Consider the following 22638-nt stretch of genomic DNA (forward strand, 5'->3'; position numbering starts at 1 on the left):
GCGAGGCTCCACACAGGCCCTCATGAAGACACACGACACAGCAGGACACAGAGGGCCAAATGTTCCCCTTTATTATGGTTCACTCAGTTTCCACAGACAGACACACTGGCTCAGGCAGCTCAACTGCCAGTTGGAGAATAGTCTGTGTTTCCCAGAAACAAGGAGGGGCAGAGGGCACCAGCAAAATGCAAAAGCAGGTCACTGGCCAAAGACCTGAGGATTCCCAGAACTAACCTCAGCCTTCCTGCACCCCACCCTCAAGCCAGACCATCCAGCAGAGATGAACCTGTGCCCAGCCCCCACTTCTGGTTCGGTTCCCTCCCCAGGAAAGTGCATAGATGCCTGGAGACGCAGCATCCCAGGGCCTGGACAAGCTGGGCCACACGCAGGTATAGCAGGTCTTCCGAAGGGCAGAGCCAGGGCGTGGCCATACAGGCCTGAGCCAGGAAAGAGCAAAGGCGGGTAGGACAGGAAGCTGACGGGAAGGAGCATCCAACAGGTCAAGGATGCTGTGCTGGCAGCGAGACCGCAGGCCTCCTGGAGTCACCAAAGAGAGAAAGGGAGAGGGAGCCAGAGGTCTGGGCAGGGAGAGAGGGAAGGGGAGAACCTAGACCTGGGGTCTCTTTTCGGGTACTAGGGGCTGTGACAACTGCTTTCCAAAGAGAAAGTGGTAGAGGAGAGTCAATCACGCTCTGGCCCGAGCCTAAGGGGCCATTAGGAAGATAACTTCCCAGAGGCCCTGGTTCCTCTTATAGGAAAATGAAGTACCTGGAGCTCAAAGCTCAGATAGCACTTGGAAAACCAGGTGCTGGGTTCTAAGCTGGAGCCACCCAGAGTGGCCAGGTGGAGTTTGTTTTTTCAAGCCAAATTGCCCAGGTGGGAGGAGGGGGCGATGAATGAGAAATGGGCAGCTGCTCCATGGGTAAGAACCCACTCCTCTACAGGCCTCCGAGAGAGCCAGGACCTCTACCAACAACATTCTCACAAGGCCTGGGACACAACAGGCCCACAGGCCTCTATCACTTTCCTGGAAAGGAAAGGAGGGGTTCTAATGGGGGTGAGGAAGGGCCAAGAATCAAGCCCAGTAGACAGAGGGGAGCAAGTAATCTCAATATGATAAAAAAAAAAAACCAACACCAGGAGCCAGAGAACTCCCCCCCCCCCACCCTCTAACCTGAAACCACATTCCAGCTATTGTGCCTGCTCATAGGGTTTGGCCCGTGCTTATTCCTAGACCTTGAGTTCAAGTGCCCAGAACTGCCCTTTGCTCAAGAGCAAGCTGGGGGTGGGGGGTGGGGGGGCGGGGCAGGGGGGATGCATGATCCCCTCTCAGTTGGTCCTGCCTACCTTTTCTTCTGAGAAGACTCATCCCTCCAGGACCAGTCCTCTGAGCATATCCCTTCTATCAGACCCAAACAGAACAGCTATTGCTCCCAAGAATCCAGTGGTCATTCAGAGACACCCAGCACCTGCCCAGTGGGCTTGGGTCAATCAGACATCACTCAGAGACCAGTAATTATTTATAGATCCTTTGTTCCAGCTGCACCTTTGGGCTTCCCAGGTGGCGCTAGTGGTAAAGAACCCGCCTGCCAATGCAGGAGACCTGAGTCAGGAAGATCCCCTGGAGTAGGAAATGGCCACCCACTCCAGTATTCTTGCCTGGAGAATCCCATGGACAGAGGAGCCTGGTGGGCTACAGTCCATAAGGTCGCAAAGAGTTGGACACAACTGAAGCGACTTAGCAAGCATACAGCTGCACCTTTACACCTGAAAACTGCCCAGACACCACCCAGCTCTTCAGGGAAAGCAGTGCAATCTGCCCCTGTAGATGGCAGACATCACCTAGCACACAGTAGGGGTAGGGCAGGAGAATCAGGCCACAGCAGCTGCAAGTGTGGGGAGGGACACAGGCAGAGGGGCTCGAGGGGGCTCTGGGAAGTAAAGGAGGAGAAGGCAAGGCAGGGAAGAAAGGACCCTGCCTTACATTTCCATCCCCTTCGGGTCAGGTACCCAGGAGGGCTCCACGTCTCTGGCTGTGTGTCCTCCCACATCAGGGCTCAGGCTCAGCTCCCCTGTCCTCTGTCTGCTTCCCGGATCTGAGAATGGGCTTCAGTCTCAGGAGCAGATACAAGTGGGACCCTCAGCCTGGAGGAAGACGAAGAAATGCCACATGGGGAAGAGAGGAGCCCTCGGGAGGCGAAGAGACCACAGGAAGCAGGAAGAGAGACAGCAGGAAGAGAGAAATGGAGGAGAAGGTTGTGGGAGGTGGGAGGTGGGAGGGGAAGGCAGAGACCCAGATCCAAAGGAGCAAGGGAAGATTCCCTGCAGGTCTCCAACCTCCCTACCAACATCCCCAGGAGTGCTAAATACTGCTGCTTCCCAGGAAGACCAAAACTGGAAACAGTTTCAGCTTATAACCTTGGGAGGGGGCCAGGCTCTCTGCTATGCCTCCGCTACCCCATGACGGGTGCCAGGGCCGAGGTCAGACGGAGCAGCCTGATGGGAGGGTGGAGGGCTGGTTTAGTTCTAAACGTACATCTAGCACCACAACAGAGACCTCCACTGCACACTATTCACAAGGGGACACAGACACAACTACCGCCGCACGGGGCAGCCCCGAGTGCAGCGCACAGCTCTCATGGTGCTGAGAGCAGAGTAAGGGTGCGGGGGAGGGGCAGTACATATACATACATACATATATATATATATAACTCTGATTCTTTGTACAAAGTGCGGGAGGAGAAAAAGGGAAGGGGAACCCTGCTTGGTCACCACAACAGACCCCGTGGTTTGAGCCCCCATCCCACCGGCCCCCAGCCAGCTCTCGGTCGGCTTGGCTGGTTCACATCTCATTGGAGTACGTGTAGCTGGGGGTGGCAGAATACTGAGTCTGCGGCTGATTCACGGCACCCTGCGCTGCCCCCATGGCTGCATTCTGGGCCGCCTGCTGCACGTGCGGGTTCTTCCACGCTCCTGTGGTCCACTCCTCCTGAGCTTTGCTGAAACTCCCCCCGCTGCCCCGGTAGAATTTATGGACCTGTAGGAGGAGGAGCACAAGGAAGGGTTAATCAAGGAGAAGAGGCAGCCCGTCCAGAAAAGACGTGGGAGCCAGAGGTAAGTCACCATAGAAGCCAGTCCCCCCTCCGACCCATGCCCTGTGCACTGGGAGCAAAGTCCATTGAGCCATCCCAGAGTGAGTCCCTGGGAAGACCACTGGGGCTTTCTGTAACTTGGGAGAAGGGTTGTTACAGACCACGGTCCCTCCCAACACCACTCTGTAGCTCTCGAGGTGGCCACATACCATGCTGAGGGCAATGAAGGAAAAGACGGCCATGACCGTGAACAGGACAGTGGGGACGAGCATCACCACTGCTGAGCCAACGTTTGTCCCGAAGAAGGAGATGGTGGCGATCCAGCCGCTGCAGAGACAGGCCAGCTGTGGGGCTGCTTGGCACAGTGACGGGTACCCAGGAGCCGCCCCACTAGAGTAAGGGACCTTCTCATTGTCACAGAGAGAGAGCATATCAATGGATGGACAGGGCCTGTGTCAGTGGTTTAGGAAGAACCCTTGGCTCAGGAAACAAGCTTCTCAGAACATAAGGCTTCCTTCTCTTGGGTTATCTCATGATGCTTGATATCTCTCATCACCCCTAAAAACCACTGTCTTATTCTCCTCTGATGCTATGCTGTATCTACTAAGTTATCCTGAATCCCTTCACACTTGCAATAACTCATGGTGTTCCCACAGGCCAGGCAGCTTAGCCCACAGAAGTAAGCAAAGGACACACCCCAGTTGCCACCCGGCTAGCCCTGGGTCAGTCCCAGACACCCCGGTCTCTTACCAGACACCCCAGCCTGGGATGCCCACAGCCTGGATGATGCTGATGACCAGCTGGGCCATGAAGGTGAAGAAGAACGCCATGAAGCTAAAGGAGCTGTCAGTCCTGCAACAGAGGAGATGGCTCCCGTCACCTGGGTAGAGGGACATGGCTTCCCTGCCTTTAAGACTTTCAAGTCCTTCCAAGTGTGAGTGAGTACACAGTGGATCTTAGTTAAGGGGTCAAAATGGGAGAGCATTTACCCATGGATCTTTGTAAGTTTCCATGTGTTAGACCTGTGTGTACCACATTGCATAGGGAAAGATCTCCTCATGAATGGACCACTCAGTGGTACATGGCTGGCTGGCACAGAAATAGATGGGTCTGTTGTGGCAGGAATAAACAACCCATGTCAAAGGGTTGGACAACCCTACTGGCACCAAGACAGGAAGCTACAGTGGTACACGAGTTGAGGCCCCACAAGATAGAAAGTGCTGTTGGCACAATAATGGATACATGACTGGCACCAAGATTATAACCTAATTGGCACATAAATGGATGGATCCAATTGGCAAACATTAATATTAGAGGCCCAATTGGCACTGAGAGGCCTCCATTGGCACAAAGATTGAAAATCCCACTTGACACAAGGCAGACACCCAGTGGCACTAAGACAGTTAGCCCTACTGATACATGGATGGGTAGTCCCTTTGGCACAGAGTCGGATGCCCTCATTAGCACATAAACAGTGTCAGTGGCACATGGATGGCTTGTCCCATTGGCATGTGGGTAGATGGTCTAGTTGGCACCAAGTTAGCCAGCCCCATGGGTACTGGGATGGGCAGCTAAACCATGACAGGTAGCCCCACTGGCAAAATTTATCATTCAGCTGGGGAATGGAAAACAAGAACAAGTCTGGTCTCTATGTTGTCCCACCCAAGGGTAGAGTGAAGAAGGAAGGACCTAAGAGGGAGGCTCTGACTCCCAGCCTTCTCATTCTGGCTGAGAGTTCCCAGGAAGCCTAAATCCTACCTGGCAGTCTGAGCTGAGGATAAAGGGAAAGTGGGGGACAGCAAAAAAAAAAAAAGTGAGAAAAATATGTAGATAAGAGACAGGGGAGATGGGCAAAGATACAGGGTTAGGAGCTGGGTTCAGCACCCGTCACTTACTTGAAGGCCTTGTAAATGGGCCGAAACCAGCAGACGTAGGAGCAGGGTGTGAAGAGGATGAGCCAGAGAAAGGCGAGGCCAAAGTTGGTGGCTCCCCCGCCTCCGATCAGCCACGCGAGACAGCCCACCAGGTTCACAGCCAGCGTGACGCTATTCACTGCAGACCCAGGAGCACGTAAACAGACACCAGACAGACAGCAGACACGCACACAAACACCAAGGCCCATGCAGAAATACACAAGCACCCATACACAGACATACACCCCCATAACTCAACACAGACCCACAATCAAACACAGGCAAACAGCACAAGCACAGAAAGATACAGACACACACAAACACACATGCAAACCACATTTATACAGATGCGTACCCGCAAGTCACATCAGCCAATACACACACAGAGATACATAAGATACACATATAACATACACACACAGAGGGGTTATAGACTGTAAGAAAGATAACTGGGAGCTCAGACCAACCCCCAACACACACACCCATTCCTGGGGATCTGAGAACTCCAGAGAACAGTCTCCCCCGATCAGGAACTCAGAGTCTCAGCCTAGCAAGTCCTGTTGAAGAGCCCCAAAGCCTCAACCTGGGAGAAATGCTCTTATAAGTATAGCCTCAGTCCCTGGCCTTCCCAGACCCACAGCAATCACCAAGCCCATGGCACAGGAAACCCATCTTCCATCTTCTCTTGCAAGGTAGGGCATGAAAAGCGGAAAGGAAAAGGAAACGTCTCTTTACGTTGTCATACCATCTGCCCCACACTTATATAGGACAGGCAGCAGAGGCTGGGATCTCAGCCTTTCTTTAATCCTATTACGCCACCTCCTCCAAGAAGTCTTTCATTACTGCAGTCTTATTCATCTCCCATCCCTCTGACCTCCTAACAACTTGGGTGCTCTCATGTTTCCCAAAGGACAAATCCCAGCCCATCAACCAAACTAGAGGTTCCCCAAGAGTGAGACCCAGGCTCCTTCTCTTCCACGCCTACATACTCTATAACTAAACCTGTGAATCACTGTATTCCTGAGTTACAGCCAGCAGAGACCTCAAGTCTCCCCATCTGATGCTTGCACTAATACACACCCAGCTCCCTTCCTCCAATGTTGTCAGCCCAAGGCCCTTTCCACTAAGACTTGCTGAACAAGGACGCCCCTGGTGGTCCAGTGGTTAAGACTCCACCTTCTAACACAAGGGACGGAGGTTCAATTCCTGGCCAGGGAACTAAGATCCGATGTACTACAGGGCAACTACTGAGCTCGTGCTCTCTAGAGCCCGTGCTCCACAACGAGAAGTCCTTACACCCCAACGGGGGAAAAAAAGCCCTGCATGCCGCAGACCCCTCATGCCACAGCGAAGATCCAGCACAGCCAGAAATAAAATAAATTTTAAAAAAAAAAAGACTTGCTGAATAAACAAAGGAAAGAAGGCTTAATCTTGGCCTCAAACAGCCAGGCGTCTATGGTCTTGGCTTCTGAATAGAACTCTTTAAGCATCTCAAGCGTTATATACATTTCCTTGGGAACAAAGCATCTGGCCAGCACCTAGTAAGGACTTAGGAAGATATTTATAGCCCTTAAATCCAGCTCCTGGATGAGATCTTCTCAGGGGCAGAGTTCCCAGAGCCCAGCGCCACCGCTCCCCAAGTCTGGCCTGACAATGCTGTCACCTGAGAGGTACACCCCTCTCAGGGCCCCTCACAGTGAGGGTAAGCATTTCTTTCTGTGAGTTTCAGCTGTGTTTCCCTCATCCCTATTTATTACCACCAGATTTCCTGGATTCATGGTGTTCTCACTGATTTTATTTGCTCTTTACATGGAACACTCATTAACCTGTTTTTATTTTGTTTTGTTTTCAGTTTTAGGGTTTTTTTAACCCTGTTTTTCTATCGGTTTACATCTCTCTTCACAGTCCCATCTCTCTCCAGCTCATTTGATCTAGTACCCTTGTTGTAATTATTCTAACATCACAGACCATCAGAAACCAGAGCCTTTAAAACTCTCAACCTCAAAATCTTAGAACCTGAGAACTTGAGCTCTTAACGCACATCCACATGGAAGCGCAGCGATCACTGAGCCAGTACCCTTTTTCCTACAAATGAGGAAGCTGCAGCTTGGGAAGTGGAGTGACCAGCCCAGCCTGGCCACTATATCCCAACTGAACATTCTTTTGGAGCAATCTTCCAGAGGAAGCAAGAAAAACGAGGCTTTGAGGGGAGGATTCCTCTCCAAATCCAGACTCCTGAGGTAATCACCAGAGGTTCCCTGGAAAAACACTCCCATGAGAAGATAAATGAGGAATTGCAATGTAGGCAGAGACCCCTCACACGCACCCAGCTGCTCTGTGATGGGGGCATGAGGAGAGGCTAGATGGGAGGTGATGGAAACTGAGGCCTAGCTGGGGAGTCGGCCCAGGAGAGGAGCCTGCAGGAGCCAGGCAGGGACAGACGCTGCAGGTGAGGCTGAAGGACCCGGGCCTGGGGGCACCCCGTCCCAGTGCCCAGCACCCGCCAGCACCCCCCTCCCCGCTCCCCCATTCTGGAACACCCCCACCCCACAGCACTCACGCATCCAGAGGTAGTAGAGGCGCTTGGTCATGCTGAGATGCTGAGGAGGGATATCGGCCTCGAAGTCTTGGTAGAAACATGGCTTTAGCGGGATGAATTTGGGCAGTGGTGGGAAGTTGTTCACTTTCTCTGCGGGTGAGGCGCATTACACAGTTTCACCCTGAATACTCCCCTCCCCAGTGACCTGATATGATCGCTCTCCCCCTGGCCTGGGCTGCCCTCTCAGCCCCTGCGGCCACAGGCCACTTCACCATCCCCAGCGGCTCTCCTGCTGCCTCAGCTCTCCAAAGTGGCCCTGAGGCAGCGCCACTGTCAGGAGAATAAAAACAGTAAACACCGTCCATCAGGCGTGGACACTGGGTCAAGGGTAGTTCTGGGCAGAAGCAGCAGGATGGTGAGTCTGGAGATGTGGGTTCCAGCCTCCACTGCAAGATTCAGTCATCACCGCTCTCTCCAGACCTCTGTTTATCCAGTGGGATGGGCATCAAACTAGATGGTCCCTACAGGTCTCTCCAGTTCTGAGCCTTTGGAAACCAGACAACCCAGAAACCAGAAGGAAAAGGTCTCAGAGTATTAGAGTGATGGTGACAGAAAGGATGGGGACTGAGCTACCCATGTCACTCATCGGTCAGATGGACAGGAGGGCCAGGGCGTCAGGATGGGCTGTCTCTGGTCCCCAGGTTCAGAGGTCTGACAGACAGCTAGACAGTGAGGGTCTTTGATAGCAAGTCTCGGTGGGGGACCAGGGGAAACCCAGGGGCAAGAGGACCAAAAGAATCTGATCTTCAAAAACTACGGGGTATAAATGGACCAGGAAAAGGGCCACCCACCCTACGTCACTGTCATGTCCTACCCAGTGGGTCCACCCTTCCTTTACCTGACATAATGGCACCCGCTGGCCCAGCGGCCTGTCCACGCTTCTTTGTCTCGAACTGAAAGGAAAGAGGAGTCAGCAAAGGTTGAGTGAGGATCATGGCTCACCCAGCCAAGTACTTCTTTCAGCCTCAGCTGGGCTGGAAACTCCCTGGAGCAGGACCCATCTCACAGAACCACCATTCCACCAGCTCTACCCTTCCAAGGACTCCTGCCCTTGACCTCCAGGCGTAAAATCTATTTTCAGAAAATCCCAGGAGAGGGTGGGAAAGGAACCTGGGAGGCCACCTCAAGCAGGTGCAAGTCAAGTGACAGAGAAAGCGTGAGGAAATTCTATTCTTGACCTTGAACACGGCAGAGCCCTGCCTGGCCTCAGTCACAGGCTGGGCTCTCCTCCCCCTGCCTTTGTCTCCAGTCATTCATTCACTTCTTGAGCATTTATAATCTGCCAGGCACTGGGGAGAGAGCATGAAGAAGTGGTCCCTGCCGTTGGCATGAAACAGTCAATAACCTCGGCCGTGAACAGTATAAAAGAGAAGGATGGCTATGAAACCATGCAGAGCATATATTAGGTGGTCTGGTCTGGGGAGTCAGGAAAGCCGTAAGGGGAGACCTGAAGAATACAGAGGAGTTGCCTGAGGCAGGGCAGCCTCTTGCACAGATCCTGATGTGGAAAGAGCTTCATGCTTCTGAATAAGGGAAAGAAGGCCACTGTGGCCAAAGCAGAGAGTGCGTGGAGAGGGAGCAGGAATGGAGGTGGGCAGGGTGGGATTCTTGAGGCACTTAGGAGGCCAATTAGAAGGGGCTCCAAGGTGGCTCTGGAGTGTGGGGGGAGGGAGGCCCTCATGAAGACTCTCTGCCAGCTTACACCACTGAGCAAACAGTGGGCTGTTTACTGAGAGCCCCGTCATGAGAAGAGCCGCAGGACTCCAGGGAAGAAGAGAAGCTTCATCGTGAACATACAGAGTCTGAGGTGCTGTGAGAACCTCCAGACAGGACAAAGCCTTGTAGGCTTTGGGAATATCTGGGTCATGAGCTTAGCAGGAGGCCTGTGCTGACAGACATCAGGTAATGGTTGGTGAGTGCAGGTGAAGGAAGCAAATGAGAGCATGTTACCAGAAGAGTAACTTTGATAGATAAACACAGATATACTGAAAAGCAGGAAATGGTCTATGGCCAAGCACTAAGGCAATGCAGCATCAAAATTTTGGCAGAGGGACTTGCCTGGTGGTCCCAGTGGCTAAGGCTCCGCACTCCCAATGCAGGGTACCTGGGTTCAATCCCCGGTCAAGGAACTAGATCTCACATGCCGCAACTAAGAGTTCTCTCTAAAAGATGCCACAGACTGCAAGGAAGACTGAAGACCCTGCCCGCTGCAACTAAGACTCGGCGCAGCCAAATAAATAGATAAATAAAAATAGTAAAAAGAAAAAAAAGTGGGCAGAGATTTCTAGAACGTTTAAATCAGGCAAAACGAATCTATGGTGTTAGGAGTCAGGAGAGTGAAGGGAACACAAGCATCAGGAGTGCTGGTCAAGGTCGGTTCCTGGACCTGGGTGTTGCTGACACAGAGGTGTTGATTTTGTAAAAATTGCTCAAGCATACGATTACAATTTGTGCACTTTTCTACCTGTTATACTTCAATTAAGAGTTTGTTTTAAAAGAAAAACAAAATCTGGCTCTATTGAAGTTTAGGCCATCATAATCTTTTGTGGTCCCTTTGTGATATGCAGAGACATTACTTTGCCGACTAAGGTCCGTCTAGTCAAGGCTATGGTTTTTCCTGTGGTCATGTATGGACATGAGAGTTGGACTGTGAAGAAGGCTGAGCACCGAAGAAATGATGCGTTTGAACTGTGGTGTTGGAGAAGACTCTTGAGAATCCCTTGGACCGCAAGGAGATCCAACGAGTCCATTCTGAAGGAGATCAACCCTGGGATTTCTTTGGAAGGACTGATGCTAAAGCTGAAACTCCAGTACTTTGGCCATCTCATGCAAAGAGTTGACTCATTGGAAAAGACTCTGATGCTGGGAGGGATTGGGGGCAGGAGGAGAAGGGAACGACAGAGGGTGAGATGGCTAGATGGCATCACGGACTCGATGGACGTGAGTCTGAGTGAACTCCGAGAGTTGGTGATGGACAGGGAGGCCTGGCGTGCTGCGATTCATGGGGTCGCAAAGAGTCGGACATGACTGAACTGAACTGAACTGAACTGTGATATGAAATCAAATACAGATGTAAAAACCTAACAACATCTACCACAAATGGAAAAGATAGACATGATAAAGACAAGCATGAAATGGTTCTTTTACACAGCTGCATTAACTGTAATACCAAAAGACTGGAAACAATTGACATGTCTATCAACAGCAGACTGGTTAAATAAATGGTACTGGCTGTTTCTCCATGGAGGAGGAAATGGAAGCCCATTCCAGTATTCTTGCCAGGAAAATTCCATGGACAGCAGAGCTTAGCATGCTGCAGTCCATGGGGTCGCAAAGAGGTGGACATGACTGAGTGACTGAGCATGCAGGCACAGTTACTTCTAAAAATACTGATATGGAAAGAGCTCCACAATTACAAGCAGTTGAAAAAATGCAATGCATAGAATAGTTTATGCTACCTTTCATGTTGAAAAAAAATAAAGCAGGGGAGAGGAGAATCAAAGTATTTTTTGCTTTTGTCCCCAGAATCCTACTCTAGTTATTTACCTGCAAATAAGAAACAACAAATACATGTTTTCAGGATGATGCTATTTTACAGTAGCAAAATGTTGGAAGCAACTGTTCGAATAAACGTTGTATATCATTCAATAGAGTAACATGTAGCTGTAAAAAAGAAGAAGATGGTATCTCTGAACTTCTATGGAATGATTTCCAGTATATACTGTTAAGTAGAAAAAGCAGGGAATTCTCTGGCAGCCCAGGGGTTAGGACTTGACGCTTCTGCTGTAGGGGGCATGGGTTTAACCCTGGTCAGGAAACAAAGATGCCAGGAAACAGATAGAGCCACCAGAAGTGGCCAAAAATAAAAATAAAAAGCAGAGTACAAATTATTGTAATTAGAATGCTACTTTTTATATAAAAGAAGGAGAAACAAGAACATGCATTTATAAGTTTGTTTCTGCAAGAGAAATACAGAAAGAATAAATAAGAAACTAACGAAATGGTCGTCCATATGATGGAAGGGCTAGGCTGAGTAGTGAGACTTCTCTGCGAAAAGATTTTTACATATTTTTTTACATACAATGTCTTACATATTCAAAAACTTACACCCAAAAGAAATGAAAGTCTAAAATTGAAATAAACACAGGGATTTTCCTGGTGGCCCAGTAGTTAAGACTCTGAGCTTCCACTGCCTAGGTCCCAGGTTCAGCTGGAACCCAGGACAGGGAACTAAGATCCTGCATTCTGGGCGATACAGCCAAAATATATATATATATATATATATATAGGAGAGAACCACTAAAATTGAAATAAACAAAAACAAATTAAGCTATCTGTACAGCAAATTGATAACACAATCACACAGGAAAAAGAACTGGCCAAGCGGCTTGATCCCAGTACTGTGTTCTCTTAAAAGGATCTATCTCAAGAGCAAAAACAACTAGAAAGAAATCTAAAATCTTAGCAGGTTTACTGTTGGTATTAGTGTGGTGACTGAAACTTTTTGTATGTACCATAGCACAGAACATATGACAGAATGTGTGTGTGTTGTTGGAACCTGGGTTCTCGATGTTAGATACGGAGACAGAATATGGAATATGCAAAGATAAGAAAGAGTCCTGTGATGCTGGGTTTAAATTGGAGGCATCAATATGAACTCATGTCTTTAAAAATATGTGGTTGGTCCCAAGCCAGGACAAAGAAATACAACATCAGCCTAGAACATCTTGTGGTGCCAGAAATAAGCAGGAATTCAATTAATTAGAACATGTCAAAAGGACACCAATTTGAAGGGGCTACCAATCAGACTCTGATGCTGGGAGGGATTGGGGGCAGGAGGAGAAGGGGATGACAGAGGATGAGATGGCTGGATGGCATCACCAACTCGATGGACGTGCGTTTGAGTGAACTCTGGGAGATGGTGATGGACAGGGAGGCCTGGCGTGCTGCAATTCATGGGGTCGCAAAGAGTTGGACACAACTGAGCGACTGAACTGAACTGAACTGAACTGAACCAATCAGCCAAATTTGGGATAATTTAGAGCATCAAAAATAATGACAGTAACATAACATGTTGAGTTTGAAAAATAATCCAAAGTGACACTCATTTTTTAAATGAGGGAGGAAGTAAGAAAGCAAGCTCTTCTTTGCAGAAGAATGCTAGCTATACATGTAGGAGTAACAGAATTAGAAAATCTTCTAATTTTGCAATCATGAATGTCATAGCTGATTCACACAAGGATCCGCAATGGCTGCTAAGTCTTTCACTAGGTGAAAGATTGTTGGGGAAGAAGACAGTCACAGAGTCTCAAAGATGACTTACTAATTACAAAGGAGAACAGGTACTTTTACTGCAAAGAAAGTTGGCAGACACCATCTCTGAAGTGATCAAACTCAAACTTACCAATAATGGGACAAACAGACATTACGGCTTCCCGGTGTGATATACCAGGAGGGGCAGAGCATCACTTATGTAGTATTCCTGCCCCCAAATATTTAGCTTGAATCTAGTCATAAAGAAACAATCAAATCCAAGTTGTGGAGCATTCTATAAACTAAACTGGCCAGGACACTGAAAAAATGCCAACATCCGGGACCTCCCTGGTGGTCCTGTGGTTAAGAATCCATTTGCCAATGCATGGGATATGGGCTCGACCCCTGGTCTGGGGAGATCCCACAATCTGCGGGGTAACTAAGCCCACGCACCACAACTACTGAAACCCATGCGCCTAGAGCCTGCGCACTGCCACAGGGGAAGACAAAGAGGAACACTACAACAAGGAGCAGCCTCCACTCTGCTCAGCTAGGGAAGGTCTGCACGCAGCAAAGAGCACCCAGCGCAGCCATGAACACATAAATAAGTTTTTTTTAATGCCAACATCCTAAAAGACAAAAAAAAAAAAAAAAAAGATAAGGGATTCTCTAACCTAACCGAGTCTAAAGCTATATGGCAACAAAAACTGAGTGTAAACGTTGATTGGATTCTGGTTCAAGGGGGAAACAATGGGATATCAGGAAACTTGAATAGAGACTCTAGATAATATTATTTGGGTCTATGTAACATTTCTTGGGTGTGATAGTGTTCTTGAGGTTATGCAGGAAAATGTTCTTTTTCTTAAGAAATATGTGCTCCAGTGCTTAGGGGTAAAGTGTTGTGATACGTGAATCTTCAAATAGTTTAAAAAATAAGGAATAATGAATAGATATAGACAGAATCCGGAGAAGGCAATGGCACCCCACTCCAGTCCTCTTGCCTGGAAAATCCCATGGACGGAGGAGCCTGGTAGGCTGCAGTCCATGAGGTCGCTAAGCGTTGGACAAGACTGAGAGACTTCAGTTTCACTTTTCACTTTCATGCATTGGAGAAGGAAATGGCAACCCACTCCAGTGTTCTTGCCTGGAGAATCCCAGGGATGGTGGGCTGCCGTCTATGGGGTCGCAGAGAGTCGGACACAACTGAAGCGACTTAGCAGCAGCAGCAGCAGCACAGACAGAATCAAAGCAAATGTTAACAACTGGTGAATCTCAGGGAAGTTACATGAGTGTCCCTTGTTTTATTCTTTCAACTTTAAAGTTTTCAAGATAAAAAGGAAAAATATGAATAATATCAGTTAGGAATGATAACACACTGAAAGAAAAGAATGTGAAACTTCACTATAACACACAAAAGAAAGGCAGATGGGAAGGAAAAGTTCTAAGACAGAAGGAATGATATAATTTTTAAAATCTTCATTTCGTAACCCCTATGTAGAACTGACACACACAGGCAAGGATTATCAATGGCTGCTTAAACCACTGGGTGGAAGACGGCTGGGGAAGAGGGGAGTCACACAGTCTGAGTGTCACCCCCCCCACACCACCACCACATTATTTATTAATCACAAGAGAGAAAAGTTACTTCTATAATGAAAGGATCTGGCAGGCCAAGTGACCAAACTTCTCACACTTGCCTGATTATGGGACAAAAGGACATTTTGTGCTTCCTGACGTGATTCACATAGAAGAACACAACATCACCTATGTAGTATTAGTGCCAAAATGTTTAATCTGAAAATAATTATTATAAAAAAGAATCTGACAAGTCCAGATTGTAGGAAATTCTCCCAGATAAATGTTAATGTCATGAAAGATAGAAATTGGTAGAGGGACTCAGAGAGGAGACTTGCAGGAGATTGCAACCAAGTGTAATGAGTGGTCTTGGATTTTTAAATCATAGCTATAAAGGACATTTTTAGGATGAGTAGAGAAATTTGAATACAGACTGGATAGAAGATATCACTGTTGCTGCTGCTGCTGCTCAGTCGCTTCAGTCGTGTCTGACTCTGTGCGACCCCGGAGACGGCAGCCCACCAGGCTCCCCCGTCCCTGGGATTCTCCAGGCAAAAACACTAGAGTGGGTTGCCATTTCCTTCTCCAATGCGTGAAAGTGAAAAGTGAAAGTGAAATCGCTCAGTCTTGTCCAACTCTTAGCAACCTCATGGACTGCAGCCTACCAGGCTCCTCCGTCCATGGGATTTTCCAGGCAAGTAACTGTTAAATTTCTTAAGTGTTGTGGTTACATAGGATAATACTTCGGTTCTCAGAAGATACATGCTGAAGTATTTAGAAATATTATGTCTTGTCTGCTACTTACTTTCAAATTGTTCTGTAAAAATGTCAGGAAATTTCCTGGTGATCCAGTGGTTAGAACTTATGGCAATCATTTCACAATATATACAAATTATCATTATGTTGTACACCTGAAAGTAATATATGTCAATTACACTTCATAAAAATAGATAAATATTTTAAGTCAAAGAATAAATATATAGTTGCATTTGGCTATATATACACAAAGAGTCAAGAATCTCTAGTAGGACATCAATAAAAAAATAATTGTGGTTCCTAGGGGACAGAGAAACTGCATAGACTTGGAGTAGATGGAAGGAATAATTTTTACTATGTATCTGTTTTTTTTTTTCTCCTTCTTCTATTTTTGGCCACACCATGATGCATGCAGGATCTTCCAGACCAGGGATCCAACCTGTGTCCCCTGCAGTGGAAGCACAGTGTCTTAACCACTGGATGGCCAGGGAAATCCCATTTACTATGTATCTTTATACCATCAAATCCAAGACACCATCAACTTTCAGATCATTATATTATTTACCAAAAGAAAGAAAATAAAACCCACCAAGTTATAAAGATAAGATGCCAAAATTTTAAAGACACAGACATTAAAATGTTTTCAGAAATATCAAAGTGTTTATTTTAGAATTGATGAAATTCAGGACATCTTTTTGAATTATGAATCGTGTAGATGTACTACCTGTTAAAATATATATATATGAAAAGAAAATTCAAGCAGAAGAGCTGGCAAAGAATGAACAGGAGCAGTTGATGAGGCAGGAGGAAAACCAGGGGAGTGTGAAGTCTCCAAAGCCAGGAGTAGAGAGTGGACAGGCGTGACAGCTGCCACTGAGAGGTCCGGCATCAAGTCCGGCTGGACTGAAAACTGTTCAGTACGCTCAGCAACAGGAAGTCACCTGTGACCCCAGCAAGGACTACTCTGGGGGTGGTAGGAGCTGGGCTGAGGGCTTGGGGGTGGTAGCAGCCAAACTATATGTTCATAGTTGAACATGTAAGCTGAGAGCAGGTATAGACAACAATTTGAAGAAGCCTGCCTTGTTAGAGAACAGAAATAGGTTAATACTTGGGTGAGACAAGTGGTTCAAGGAGGGACTATGGCTCAAGGTTGTTTGTTTAGGATGTAATAAGCTTGAGATGCGAAGTTCCAGGGAAGAGTTGCAACTACAATAGAGACAGAGGTTAGTTAATGGAGCAAGCCTTTGAAACAGGGAGAAGCATGGAGTCCAGTGCAAGGAGGTGGGAAGAAAAACATGATGCAAGCAGATGGGGGAGGTCTGAGGCCTTGGAAAGGACAGTGAGAGTCGCACATATCGGCTTCAATTTTCTCTGCAATATGCGAAGGAAGTTTGAGTCTAAAGGGAGAAGGTAAGAGTAGAGGATGTAACTAAGTCAATGGGCAATTATAACACAGTCTGAGAAGTGCTCCAGGAGAGCAAGTACACAAAGCTGTGGGAACCCAGAGGAGCACCTCCCTGGTCCATCCTGGAGGAGCCAGGGACGGCTTCACAGAGGAGGTGATATCAGAGCTGAATCCTGAAGGATAAATAAGAGTTGGCCAGGAAAAGAAAGAACCAGAAAAACATATGCAAAGGGAAGGTCAGAACTATGGCATGGCAAAATTAAGACACAGAAAGAAGCAGAGCACAGATAAAGCCTAAAGTGGAAGGAGTGAAAAAAAGGCAAAAATAGGGCCAAGAGATGGGAGGGGCCAGTCATCCTGGCCTTAAAAGGCCATGAGCAGAATTTGAGCTTTATCTTCTGAGTCTTGGGAGCAACTGAAGGATTCTATTCTTCTTTTAAAAAATTATAACCTCAAAGTTTTTTTTTTTTAAATAAAGTGAAATTATGTTGCTTTTTAGCAACATACATAAAAATATCTGCAAGTTAAAAAAAATCAAAGTCCATAAAGGAGAAAATACAAGTTCTTCCAAAATCCACCTTCTCAGAGGTCACCCCTTTAACAGTCTGACCTTTAGATTTCTGGTTTTTATGTATACATAAGCATATATGTGGAGAAGGAAATGGCAACCCACTCTAGTATTCTTGCCTGTCAAATCCCATGGACAGAGGAGCCTGGTGGGCTACAGTTCATGAGATCGCAAAGAGTCGGACACAACTGAACACACGCACACACACACACAAGCATATTTGGCAAAAATGAGATCATTTTATACATGCTAGTTTATAACCTGGTTTTCTCCACTCAACAATATCTCATGAAAATGTTTCACGTCAATGAATGCAGGTTATTTCAACCTTTTTAATGACTGGTCAACCAGGTCAACAATGTCCCTGGCCACGGAGCAGTCAGTTGTGACATGGGCTGATTCTGGAAATTAGAAGGTCACAGCTTCAGGGAGTGGTGGGGCAGAAGGCAGTTGCCAAGAAATGAGGGAATACAAGGAGAGGAAGAGGGATAAGTCTAGCAGACTAATTTTTTAAAACACTCAGCTGAGACTTTAATATAACACAGAGAATATTAGTGTCAAGAATGAAATACCATACATTAAAGGATTAATAACCATCTCTTGATAGTGAGATTATATTATTGTCTTTCTTTTATCTTTATTTTCTAAAATGTCTACAACAGTCTTATATCACTTTTCTATATCACTATTCACAAAGTCATAGGTTTAAAACAGCAGCAGCTAGAGGAAGACATACAGTGAGATAGGTTTTTCCAGATAGGAGACTTGAGCACATTAATAAGCAGGGAAGACAGTATTGTTAAGGAAAAACAGCAGAGTACTAAAGATACAGTAGAGGGGAAAAGAGCTGACAGACACCGCTATCTCAGGAGACAGGAAGGGCCAGCATCCATAGCACAGAATGGGTGAATTAGACTAGGAGCCCTAGGATTCAAGAAATAGAGAAACACAGGTATGGTTCCAACTTCTACACATACCACTCAACTAACCCTCTACATGAGTAAAGGGGCTTTGGCATAATGGTCCAAGTTTGGACTACTCTTCCCATGGAATAGGATGGGCAGCTGACGGGAAGAGGAAAGTGATGACAGTCCCGAGAAGTGATGAAGGGACAGCTGAGGCTGGAGACCCTCCATGGAAGCAGAATGAGACTATCCTGGTATGTGATGGCCACCAGAAGTTTTCCACATTCTTAGTGTAGAATCCAGAACTGGGGGGGCTGGGGGGTGGAGTGGTCTGCTCTGGGGTGGGACACATGGGCCAATGGCATGGTCACTGAGGGCAAGAGCCGGTTAAAATCCAGGACCATGGAGTCCAGGAAGGACATGGTAGGTGCCATGCTCATGAGATAGAGAAAATGGAAGTGTCAGAGAACTTGAGGTCTCCTTGAGGTCCCAAGGCAGGTAAAGCAGAAATTGGACTGTGGTCAGAGAACAATACTGGGGTTTCAGGTTTCAGAGGTGGCCACATGCCAGCAATGACCAGACTCAAGTGTAGCCGGCAGAAGGAGTAGCTGAAGGAGGCATCACCTCACATGAGACAATGGGATATGCAATGGGAGACTGCAGTCCAAGACTAACGTCCTCCAGGAGAACAAAGAAGAGAGGCAAAAGGATAGTGGGCAACAGCTAGATTGTAGAAGCCTCAAGGGAGGAGGCTGTAACCCTGGCTCCAACCTGACCCCCATCTGGTCCCAGGCTGTCTCCCAAAGGTGTTACAGAGAAGTCAGTGTAGCAAAGTACTGATGGTGGGAAAGCCAGCACTCAGGGCCAGAGCACAGGGCAAGGTTGCCTTGTTTGTAGATTGTTAGCCCAGAAAGAATTTAGGCTTGGGAGGGCTACAGAAGGCTGAGGTCACAAGAATGGAAGGTTCCAGGATCCTCTGCTCTTCTGTCATGGATTAGCCTTTATACTTGGGCAGGGGGAGAGGGGAGCAGCAATGACCGACCTCTGCGAACCAAAGCTCCTAAACTGCAAAAGGAGAGAAGTAGCAATTCATTCCTCAACTGAGAGTCTTTCATAATGTTGGGAGGCACTGGGAGTGCTACATATCCCCCTAAAGATGCAGGGCTAAGGGAACATTTCCTTAGTTATCAGTAAGATAACAAATACTAACTGAAGTTTATTCAAAAGACAGACTATAATTTATTCCATTTCTAACTGTGAAGTTGGGGGGGACAGAAGGTCCCACAGTAAAAAGAGTGAGGTCCACGCCAAAAAGAAGGGAGTCAAGTCTGGCCTCAGATCAGGACAGATACCTGTGGTTTGTTCCAGGGCTCCCTACTCACCAGCATGAGCCCCATGCTTGGCATAGAAATGGTCATTTTCTTCCTGCCCACCCAGAGCTTATCTGCTAAGATGGAAGTTTCCCCCTCCAGCTCTACCTCTGGTCTCCTTACCCCACACCCAATCCCATATCCCCAGTCCTGATGTCCCAGAACTATGACTCTTTCTCAGAAAACACTACTCTCCTGGCATTGCTCACTCTGTGATGACTCTCCAGTTGTTGAGTTGCTAAGTTGTGTCTGACTCTTTGTGACCACATGGACTACAGCAATCCAGGCTTCCCTATTCTTCACTGTCTCCTGGAGTTTGCTCAAACTCATGTCTACCGGGTTGGTGATGCCATCTAACCATCTCATCCTCTGTTGCCCCCTTCTCCTCCTGCCCTTAATCTTTCCCAGCATCAGGGCTTGAATCTTTCTCAGAAAACACTACTCTTCCGGCATGGCTATCACTGTCCTGTGATGACTCTCCAGTAGCCCCTACTGATCTTGTGCCTGGCAATCAAGGCCTTGTGTCAATCAGCTACAAAGCTCCCACCCACCACCTTCTGCTTCTCGTCCACACACTGACCCGCTTCCCAGCTTCATGCTGATCATATTGAGCCATCCTGTCTGCTTCCAGTGACCCTAAACCAGAGCCCTGCCAATTCGTCTCAGCCCTACTATTTTTCTCATATCCCACCTCTTCTGGAAGCCCTTCTAGACATCCCTGCTGTGCCTCCCACTATTTATATTCTGAACCAGTTATTGGGCAACGAATGCTCACTCATTCTCATCCAATCTCTTCCTGGTTCCATCATGGATGGGGCTTCCAGGAGGGACCCAGCACAGAACAGAGCACAGAGAACAAGTCAATCACGTTGTTGCTTAAGATGTGGACACAAAGCAGAGGAGCTTGGAACCTTCTATTCTTGTGACTTCCGCTTTCTGTAGCCCTCCCAAGCCCAGGGGTGGGAATGGAGCAACGGATGCCCTCCCCACAATCAGGCTAACCCCACAGTTCCAAGAACCCTGCTGTACCTCACTTCTTCCAGCATACCTCAGAAACTCCAGACTGTCAGCAAGAACGGAAGGGAAGTGCAGCCTGCAGAGGAACAGCTGGGGGGATGGGGGCAGGGACAGGAAGAGGAAGGCAGAGGGAGAGGGGAGAAAAGGAAGAGGGAGAAAAACTGAGAGTGAAGCTCTAAACTAGAACAAGCAGCTTCCTCAAGGGAGGTCACTACTTAGTCCTATTATTTTATCCCAAGAGAAACGTGCTGGCAAAGAAATGCCCAGAGAGGGGAATCAATTTGTTCAAAGGTGGCCAGCCAGCCAGAGAAAAAGTTAAAAAAGGAACAGAGCCCAAGGTTCCTATCCAGAGCTCCTCTCCCAGGATCCTGCTAACTCTCCATGGCTTTGCTAGACCTAGGAAGACCCTCTTTCTTGTGGCCCAGTGACCAGTCAGTCATCTCTCAGCAATTCAGGCTCACCAAACCCAGATCACATCTCAACTAGCAAGATCTGTGCAGCCCCAAACAAAATCTCCCCGCAAGAACCATTCCCCTCTTTCAGAGGCCTGCCCCTTGAAGACAGAACAGGTGGGGCATAGGCTATAAAATTTTCCAGACTTCCCCACTCCATGGGGGTCAGTCACATGGCTGGAATCACAGGCCAGGCTTCCCAACAGCTATGCTTGGTTCCCTCCTCTAGGCCTTAGTCCAGACCATTCCCGGAAGTGCCCTCTGTTACCTCTCTTGTCATCCAAATCTCACCTCCTGGAAGAGCAGACTCTTGTTCACTGGCTCTTGTCTCCCTTTCTCCTTGTGCTCCTGGTGTCCACAGGAAAGTCTGCCTGGCCCTCCCTAAACCCCTCATCCTGGATTTGGGGCATTACTGGTTTGAACCGCCTGAGATGGCAAATTCTCTGTCCAAGACTCTACTTGGTTCCCCCAGCCTCTAGACTGGGGGCTCCCAGAGGCAGGGACCGAGACGGGTTCCCAAGTATCTCCCTCCATCTTCATGACCGATTCCTGTCAGCGTTACAATGAGCTCCATCTGGGCCCTCCCCATACCACTCGGAAGCCCCGTTGGACCCCACGCTCAAACCAATGCACCCATCCGGAAAACCGGAGGCGGCTCAGACCAGCGGTCCAAAGGCCGGCCGCTTCGGATAGGTGGGGGCTGGCTGGGGAACACAACGGCTCCTCCTGCAGGCGCCTCTTGTCAGGAAGGACCCCCAAAGAGGCCACAGTCACCCGGCCGCGTGCGCCAGGAGGAGGGCCCCAGGAGGAGGACTGTTTGCTGGGAACGCCAGGTGGGCCCAAGGCCCAGGTTCCACAATCCAGGGGTCTGACGTCATCCAAGACCCGGGTTCCCTCTGCGGGAGCCGGGAATGGGGATGGTGAGGGCTGGGGGAAGCTTGGGGCACCCGAAGCATTCTTCCCCCGCCCTAACAGGGAAGGTCACCTCGACTCCACCTCTCCAGCTCGACCTGCCCTCTGCATCCAAAGGTGAAGCGTAGCAGGTACAAAACTGGAGATGGGGTGACCCTCCCTCCACCTGCGCCCAACCTCCCTGCAAAGCCCTTCTCTGGGCCCTTGGGCCCGGGACTCACCCGCCGCTGTCGTTCGGCTGCAGAAAGGCCACCGCGCTGCGCTGCACCCAGCGATGCGGCTCGCAGCCGGCCGCGAGCCGCTCCGGGGCTGGAGACGGGGTGCGCGCGCGCGCTCGCGCACGCGCGCGCCTCGAGCCAGTTCCTCGCGCGCCCGCGCCACCTCGGCCTGCAGCAGCTGCTCTCGCGAGATTCCCGAGCTTCCACTGGGCCGCGACTCCTGCACTCGCGAGAAGGAAGGCCTGGCCGCCCCTACACCTTGCAGGAGCTGTCCGAGGTGCTAAGTTCCAGACTCTGGGCCGGATCAGGTTGTGGGCAGGCACTACGCGCGGACAGGAGCAAGTCGAGAACGTGGAGGAAGAGATCCGGATATGGGAGTCTGGTACCAACAATCAGAGCCTCAGCTTCCAAATCTGTAAACTGGGAGAATAACCTCCCATGCCAGTTCCAGGAGCCTCTGGGTGTACCAGAAAGGAAGAGGGAGAGGGAGCTTCATAAGCCGGAGACTGACGAAAGTCCTTCGGATCTACAGGGCCAAAATTACAGAAAGGGGATAGAGGATGGAAGATTAAAGATGAAACATAAAGAGTCAGAAATGAGACA

General features: G+C 48.7%; 1 protein-coding gene across 1 annotated transcript; it reads right to left on the minus strand.

The window, feature by feature from the left end:
- Positions 1-48: 48 nt before the first annotated feature.
- SCAMP5 (secretory carrier membrane protein 5) lies at positions 49-22141 on the minus strand. The gene is made up of 8 exons (XM_012098681.5): positions 22039-22141; positions 20485-20543; positions 8443-8497; positions 7566-7694; positions 4988-5144; positions 3843-3944; positions 3302-3419; positions 49-3037 (listed from the first exon to the last, which is right to left on the minus strand). Exons 3-8 carry the CDS (start codon positions 8447-8449, stop codon positions 2843-2845), a joined length of 708 nt encoding a protein of 235 aa, XP_011954071.1. The 5' UTR covers positions 8450-8497; positions 20485-20543; positions 22039-22141; the 3' UTR covers positions 49-2842.
- Between the last annotated feature and the right edge of the window lie 497 nt (positions 22142-22638).

The sequence above is a fragment of the Ovis aries genome, chromosome 18 (genome assembly GCF_016772045.2).
Source record: "Ovis aries strain OAR_USU_Benz2616 breed Rambouillet chromosome 18, ARS-UI_Ramb_v3.0, whole genome shotgun sequence".
Classification (NCBI taxonomy): Eukaryota; Metazoa; Chordata; class Mammalia; order Artiodactyla; family Bovidae; genus Ovis; species Ovis aries.

What these genes read in the sequence shown, in the direction of transcription:
- SCAMP5 (XM_012098681.5), bottom strand. An exon ending in CCTCTACTACCTCTGGATGC is followed by an intron (nt 5,145 to 7,565) that starts GTGAGTGCTGTG and finishes CTGGGTCTGCAG; the next exon opens with TGAATAGCGTCACGCTGGCT. An exon ending in CCCATTTACAAGGCCTTCAA is followed by an intron (nt 3,945 to 4,987) that starts GTAAGTGACGGG and finishes CCTCTGTTGCAG; the next exon opens with GACTGACAGCTCCTTTAGCT.